At 35.9% G+C, this 7,737-nt stretch overlaps 1 protein-coding gene across 2 annotated transcripts; it reads left to right on the top strand.

The window, feature by feature from the left end:
- Window positions 1-1,063: 1,063 nt before the first annotated feature.
- Window positions 1,064-7,473, top strand: LOC133856660 (serine/arginine-rich splicing factor SR34A). 2 transcript variants are annotated; one of them, XM_062291729.1, is made up of 14 exons: window positions 1,064-1,238; window positions 2,883-3,148; window positions 3,301-3,424; window positions 3,979-4,044; window positions 4,161-4,235; window positions 4,318-4,477; window positions 4,610-4,656; window positions 4,746-4,803; window positions 5,456-5,505; window positions 5,595-5,651; window positions 6,267-6,352; window positions 6,423-6,500; window positions 6,595-6,631; window positions 7,153-7,473. In XM_062291729.1, the coding sequence occupies exons 3-14, from the start codon at window positions 3,338-3,340 to the stop codon at window positions 7,171-7,173; spliced, it is 822 nt and encodes a 273-aa protein (XP_062147713.1). In that variant the 5' UTR covers window positions 1,064-1,238; window positions 2,883-3,148; window positions 3,301-3,337; the 3' UTR covers window positions 7,174-7,473. The 2 variants fall into 2 exon arrangements, with proteins under 2 accessions (XP_062147713.1, XP_062147706.1); XM_062291722.1 differs by lacking the exon at window positions 2,883-3,148 and having other exon boundaries at window positions 1,069-1,238.
- Window positions 7,474-7,737: the final 264 nt, after the last annotated feature.

Genomic DNA, 7,737 nt, shown 5'->3' with positions numbered 1-7,737 from the left:
GAATTTGAAAGACAAAATCGTGCCAAGAGAAATCGAAGCAATTATTTCCAGAGAATATGTCTTCCAATTGAAACTTAATGAATATAATTTGAAAAAAGGTTGGGAAAATTATACTGTTTATAGAATCTTTGAAGCGCAAGTTGCAAAAGAAGCTAACATCCAAAAGGTAACAATGCATTATATGTTGAATCCTGAAAATCTACACAATATTTACCTACATAATTATATGCAACTACTAACGAAACTCGATCTCTTATTACAGGAAACTCCATTTGTAAAGCTTAGGGGGTCTAGCTCCAAACAAGAAAAGGAATACGACGTTGTTAGCCAAACAATAGAAAGCGAACAAATGTTCAGTCAAGATTCTTCCTTGCATTCTTCCCTACCTATAGAAGACACAGAGTCAGATGATGATGCAATACTTCTCAAGGTTCTTTACAAGAGATTCAAAGCTATTAAAAAGAAGACTTATCATTGATTGATTTGATACAACATTAAAGTTTCAAAATGAACTCCTGTTTATCTTTTAATTAGTAGTTTGTAATCTACAATATTTATATATTGACAATATAATATTTGGCTTAATGTTTGGTAGTTTATAAATTGTTAATTTTTCATTATAGTAATGATGTGAGAACACTATTTTGTTTTGTTTTGTTTTTGTTTTTTTTTTGTGAATTCTTATATTATGTGTAAAAGGTCTCTTGAATTAACATCTATAAAAATTGAATAATGTGATTAATTTTGATTCCTTATTATACAATTTTAATTAGAAACAACCCGCGCATGACGCCGGTTATATGCTAGTTTGATTAAAAGTCATAACCTCTAAATAAAGCATTGTCCTCTAAAATATTGACCCGTCCCTCGAAGTATCTCCCCCAATTTCACTATTCCAAAAGGCAAAGGGCCTGTATAAGCAAAAACCCTCGTTTTACCAAGCCCAAGCCCAAACCCAAACCTACACACACAAGCAGTGGGTCATTTTGGAGATCAGATGATCCAGTAGTACCCAGACGTAGCCCCAATTCATAGTACCACTGTATCACAACCCAATCACATACATAAATATCGTCATCCTTCTCGTTTTCCTTTTGACCTTTCATTCCCAATTTGACGTCGCAGCAAACGAAGAAAAGAGCCACAAAAACCCTAGCGCCAGTCATAGCTCGCTACGCGAAGGGATACGTATCACTTGGTCGTCGTCGCTGCCCTGCACTCGAGCTCTCAGATCTTCGGTATTGTTCTTAGTGAATCTTTTCGTGCAGTGCGTTCATTTAGGGTTTTGATAAGGGTGATTGTGAGCTAAATTAGATGTTATTATATTTTTCACCCATTTCCTTAATGGGTTTTGCTTGAGTTGCTGGGAGCACACGCAGATATATATATATATATATATATATATATATATATATATATATATATATATATATATATATATATATATACGTGTTTATTTAGGGTTTTGATTTGTGGGTTGTTAAAATTGATATTAGTTGATATCAACTGGAAATCGAGTTGTGGTGGAGTTTTGCTACACCGAAATGGGGTTTGACAGCACATTGTGGTGCTTTACTCAACTACCTCTCTTTCTTACTCTGACTCATGGTAGAACTACTTGGACTCTTGTAAGTAGATGAGATTTTGTGAATGGGTTCGTTGATACATGCTGAAGCTATGTTTGTTTTGAAGGAGAAATTTCCTGAACGGAAAGTATTTCTGTAATGGAATGAAGATGCTTGATATATCTTTCTTAAGCTGCATGATAAAATATTTGTAGAATTAATTGAAGCTCTTAGCCCCATGAACTAAGGTGCACGTAATGAACATCTTAGGAGGGATCCTCAATTGCCCTCGGGTCTTCCTCTATCGCATCAACAAGCATAGGGTTCACATTCGTCTCTCGTCTCCCATCTCTCTCTCCATCATTCTCACCTCAAAGGGTAATGTTGATGAGGGATTGGATTGCTTGAGAAGATGGAGGATCTATGTTTGTTGATGAGTTTATGTTTTTTGATTGTATTGCTGAGCTTCTTTGTCCCCTGGGCGGGATGGGGTGATGGATGATTGGTAGGAAAGAGGACATGGGGTCATTGAGGACATGGGTCATGGGGTTAGGGATGTTGAGGAGGAAGCATGGGTTTCTGCAATAAGGTTTTTCATCAAGTCCCTGTCCTAGATAAGGTTCTTCACGAGGTTCGCATGCACAATGCAAATAAAGTTCCTTATGAATTGCATGTTATGTATGATATCACTTTTTTTCAGTGTCAATTTGTTTTTTTTTTTGGTTGTCATTTCTTAAGTGGAACTCTAATTTCGGCTTAATGTAGTTCGTTTGCTTGTCTCAAGGGGTATTTTTTTTTTTTACTTGTAAAAAAAAGGGGGTATTTGTTTAAATTACTTTCTGTGTATGTTAAAATCAATGACTTTAAAACACCTTTAGCCTTATTGTTTGTCATGAATTGGAAATTGGAGTTTCAATAAGGATTCACACCATGAATAGCATTTTTTTCCTTTTCTATTTGTGGCTTAAGACATTTGCCTCCCCATTTTTCCGGCTGCAACTTTATGAAAAGTTATGTTAACTAACAGAAACAAAGAAATCTGAAAGATGGGTATCAGTCAGGTCTCTTGCCATAAAAAAGTTGAGTGGTTATATATCTGTTATTAAACTTTCCATGAGAGGGGCTGAAGACATCTATTCCCATTTCTTTTCCCTGGACATGAAGTTGCACTGAACCAAAATAAAGTGAAATGGGGGTTATATTACGTATTTTCCAGGGTTGTTTTTTCAATGCTGTTAAAGAGAGCTGAGTAAGGTAAATCCTGAATATATATCAATCTTACTTGATCTCATGACACCAATGCTTTCTTTATGATAGATGACAAGCGCTTGGACAAGTATGAGCATTGGAATCATACATAGGGATATAGAGAGGGAGTGGGAGAATCAGGGTGGAGTTATGTGTGTTATTTATTATTATTGGAGATTCTTGCTCAATCTCAGAAGATCTATACATCTGCTAAAATTCTGGAGAGGATGAGGAGATCAAATTTTATTTCAATATTATTATAGCATTGGAGCATCTTGGAGCAAATGAGCAATGGAGCTTGTGGAGCACGGCTCATCTCGAGGATTGCTCTCTTGGTTTGCTTCATTGTTTTGGTTTTGCTTTATTTTTGATATCATCAACAGAGTACATGCTGATGATATTTGGACATCACAATATATAGAAAGACTTTTAATTTAGAAGTTTAGAGATTGGTTCTTTATTTATGACATTTCATTTATCTATGCAGTGAGTAATCTGGACTATACATTCTTCGGGTGTCAGATATGAGTGGTCGTTTTTCTCGCACAATCTATGTTGGCAACCTGCCCTCAGATATAAGAGAATGGGAAATTGAAGATCTATTCCACAAGGTTTGATTGGATTTTTTTTTTACTATTAGTTTTTGGGGGTAATTGAGTGTATGCTTCATTAGTTTTGGGGTGAATTGTCTGTGTCCTCTGATGTTTCTCATATTAAGCTTCATCAGCAACCATTTAATGTCGTCCATGTTAAATTAATTCCCATACATAACTTCATTGTGATTTGAAACGTTTTCAGTTTCTGAATTTCTGCATGGGAGCATTTGCATAACGTTCACATGCTTATATGCTAGAATTAGTACCATCTTAGGATTTGATTACTGAGAGAGAACTGAATGCTTATGCTTTTCAGCTGATGACCTTCATGTAAAAGATGTTTAATAGTTGTATTGCATTGGATATTGCTGTATGGGGCTCACGTGGTAAATCTCTCCATTCTGGTTGTGTTAGCCATTTTTAGCCGTTGAACCAAAAATATGTTCTTTTTTAAAGGAACAATTTAAAATATATGTTACTGGATATGGTTCTTCATGGCTGTGTGCTAAAATATGGCTGCTTACTGATTGTACCGACTTACCTCTATGATGTTGATTTTCCCTTTGCAGTATGGCCGTGTATTAGATGTTGAATTGAAGATTCCGCCTCGCCCTCCATGTTATTGTTTTGTGGAGGTACTCTTTGTATAATGATTTTTGCTTGGATTTATTTTTTTGATAATTATTTTTGCTTGGATTTATTTAAAATATAATATCAATCTTCAACTATATTTTGTTTGTTTTGTTATTAGTTTGATAATGCTCGAGATGCGGAAGATGCAATTAGGGGTCGTGACGGCTATAACTTTGATGGTTGTCGTTTAAGGGTAATATCCGTCACCAATTAGTTTTACGTAGTACTTTGCTTGCTTTCTCTTTTGCTTAATTTCTCATTTGTTCTTTATGCAGGTTGAACTCGCCCATGGTGGTAGTGGTAGAGGGCCATCCTCAAGTGATCGTCGTGGTGGCTATGGTGGTGGTGGTGGCGGTGGTGGCGGTGGCGGTGGTGGTAGTGGTGGGGGCGGTGGTGGGGGCCGATTTGGTGTCTCACGCCATTCTGAATATCGAGGTGCGTCAATTAGGAGAAGTTGTTTTTTACCAAAAGGGTTTAGGAGACTGGTTAGGATATTGATATCTTTTCATTTAGTTTGTTAGGAAGTTGTACTTTAATAGTTCTCTTGCGTATGTGTTTGTCTTACAGTTATTGTTCGCGGGCTCCCTTCTTCTGCTTCCTGGCAAGATTTGAAGGTGTGGAAATTTTTATACTAACAAGCATCTTGCAGATTTTTTTTTTCCATGCTGCTATATGGCCAACCTTTTTGGTAAACTGGTTTCAGGATCATATGCGAAAAGCTGGTGATGTATGTTTTGCTGAGGTATCCCGTGATAGTGAAGGTATGCAGTTATGTAAAATTTGTCCATTAACTGTTTGGTATTATAATTAGCAATCAATGTTCATTTGATACTTGGTTTACACGAGTTTGGCTTTACATTTTCATTTCCTCTTTCTGTGAGGAGGCAAGGAAATGTATATTTGCTTTAGATTGGAAAATAACCGTGTGGGACTTCCCTCATTATGGTTTGTTGAGAAATGCAAACGTTCTTCCATGGAAAGATCAGCACAACTCATAATTTATTTCAATACTTGTGTCCTATGAAATATGGTTTGCATTTGGTGGGTTGATGCCATTTTCAGCTCTGTCAGTGTAACTAAAGCAGTGAAACTGGATATTGGAGGTTTCTGGTGCATATTTATTTATGAGTATAGCTCATCAAGTTGTCTATATTTGCCCATATCAAATCAGTCTTATTTTTTTGGGGGGAAATTGGAACATGAGCAATAGTTGTGACTGATTTGCCATTGCTTAAGCATAATATATCTGATACAAACTCTTCTTGATACTGACTAAATGATTGCATTTGTGACTTCTTAATAGTTTCTCATGCAAGCCTGGTAGCAATGCCATTCATCCTCCCACTGAATTGACATGGTTAATGATATATTTCTGAATTGAGGGTTAACGGTATTGAATTGCTATCTCTCCAGGGACTTTTGGCGTTGTTGATTACAATAATTATGATGACATGAAATATGCTGTAAGTTGCTGAGAGAATGTACATGATTTACCGATTTGTGTTATGTGCTTCAATATAATACGACAGCTGATATGTTGTCTGCTTTTCAGATTCGGAAACTTGATGACACTGAATTCAGAAACCCTTGGGCAAGAGCTTATATTCGGGTAACCTTTTCTTTCTATCATTTTGATAATTTAGTAGGATCATTATTAGGCTAAACTATTTTTTTTTCGTCTGATATTTATGTCCCAATTTGATTCCTTAAAGCTTAAACATTCAAATTTCTGTCTGGAAATTATGATTTTGACAAACGTAGTACTTCCACCCATTAGACTAAAATGCTGTTACAAGAATCAATGATTTATCAATTTGGGCAGGTCTACATTGCTCAAAATTGAATTTCTTTTAGGGATGAAATTGTAACTCTCAAATCTAGGGACTTAATTGGAACCTACCTCGTAGGGCAGGGCCAATATTTTAGTTTGCCTTTAATTTAGCCTCCATATTTTTTTGAGTTTTTTGATCGTCGATAATAATTTGCTACAGTATGTTGGTTTATAATGTTGAGAAATTGTCCATTCTTACTTAAAGTTGATTAATTGATCCTACACCTTTTTAAAAAAATGGAAAAGAATGTTAGATACCAAGCTCTGTTGGGAGGTGTACGGCCTGTTAGATATTTAAACATGGGAGTACCGATACAGTGATACTTAATGGGCGGGCCAAAATTTTATTGTTCTACTGGTTTTTTTATTTTATTTTTACTTCAACTGGAGCAGGTGAAGAAGTACGAGGGCAGTCCCATAAGGAGCCGAAGTAGAAGCCGCAGCCGAAGCAGAAGCAGAAGTGTCAGAAGGGACCGCAGGTACTAACTTTTTCCTTCTCTTTTCTTTTTCATGCCTATATCTTGTAATCTATGCTGTTTCTCTCTGTAGCAAATCATTGGAGCGGTCTATTTCTAGATCGGTGTCAAGATCAAGATCAAGATCTGCATCTCCCATCAAATCTTCCAGGTATCTGGGTTTTGTTGCCCTGGCTCTTTTATGTTATGGTTTTTTGGTGCTGTTTTCTTACCTATATCAATGATAATAACTTTGAAATACGCAGGCCAAAATCAAGATCAAGGTCAGGATCTCCCCGCCAGGTAATTAAACTTTGGGATCGAATGATGAAATTGTAGTGTGCATGCATGTTGGGACTGAGTTATATCTCCCATTAATGTTTAGGCCTGAAGATGTTTGTACATCAGAAACCGTGACCCTGGGAGTGTAGGAGCCCCAGTTTATGAAAAACTCATTTATCATCAGTTCTTTTTTCATTTTCCTTTTTTTTTTTAAAAAATAAAAATTCAAATAAGTAGTTCCTTTCTTTTCTTTCATATTTTTTTTCCGTCTCGTGTCAGAAGTGCTTTTGTCACTCTTAATTGTTCCTTTTTCAAAAAATAGCATCATTGGTTTAGATTTTGCTTACCATGTTTTGGATAGAACAAGATAAATAGACAATTTGTTAAGATGTCATCTTCATACTTGCCGATCAAAATAATTAACCTTAGTAATTGGAAAAAGGAAAAAAGAGATCGCCACATTTTGTGAACCGTCCTTTTTATAGAAAAGGTAACTTGATGAAATATTCTGGATGTCTTATGTAAGCTTAATTTCTTTTCAGGCGCGTTCCGGTAGTGGCTGATTTCCATGCAGGCGATGTTAAAACTCGTCCTGACCAACCCATTTAGTAGAGTTTGAGGGGAAACACTATTATTATTTATTTTTATTTTTTTGGATAGTTGGAATGTGAACAACTTGATTTGTGTTGATGCAATTGGTTATATTCCCTGTTTATTTTTATTTAAGCTACTATCTGCGAGGTGTGTTAAGTAGCAACTGAGGACGACCTTGGAGATTTGTGACTTTTTACGCATTATGCATGGCACGTTTGTTTGTTTTAAGTTAAAATTTGGTCTTTTTTAAATAATGCTGGATGTGGTAATAGTCAGTGAATTTTAACATATGATTTTATGCAGTGCATCATTTTTTCTTGCCTTGAAAAGATCTTTAGATATGGATAGTTTTAGTGGATAAACATTTTGTATATGGCGTTAGAAGTGTATGATGCAATGGATAGTGTACCACCAGCACTGCCGGCACAGCTTGTACCATGACTGCGCTGGCAGCTTTTCTGCTTCCTTGTTCCATCTTTCTGTCAATGTTTTGGACATTTGTAATTTTCTGGATATCTTTAATTTTCTTGTGA

The sequence above is a fragment of the Alnus glutinosa genome, chromosome 1 (genome assembly GCF_958979055.1).
Source record: "Alnus glutinosa chromosome 1, dhAlnGlut1.1, whole genome shotgun sequence".
Lineage (NCBI taxonomy): Eukaryota > Viridiplantae > Streptophyta > Magnoliopsida > Fagales > Betulaceae > Alnus > Alnus glutinosa.
The sequence above is the reverse complement of the archived record's forward strand: the minus strand, read 5'-3'. Positions and strand labels throughout refer to the sequence as shown.

What these genes read in the sequence shown, in the direction of transcription:
- LOC133856660 (XM_062291729.1), top strand. Translation starts at nt 3,338, where the DNA reads ATGAGTGGTCGTTTTTCTCGCACAATCTATGTTGGCAACCTGCCCTCA. An exon ending in TTGATGGTTGTCGTTTAAGG is followed by an intron (nt 4,236 to 4,317) that starts GTAATATCCGTC and finishes TTCTTTATGCAG; the next exon opens with GTTGAACTCGCCCATGGTGG. An exon ending in ACGCCATTCTGAATATCGAG is followed by an intron (nt 4,478 to 4,609) that starts GTGCGTCAATTA and finishes TTTGTCTTACAG; the next exon opens with TTATTGTTCGCGGGCTCCCT.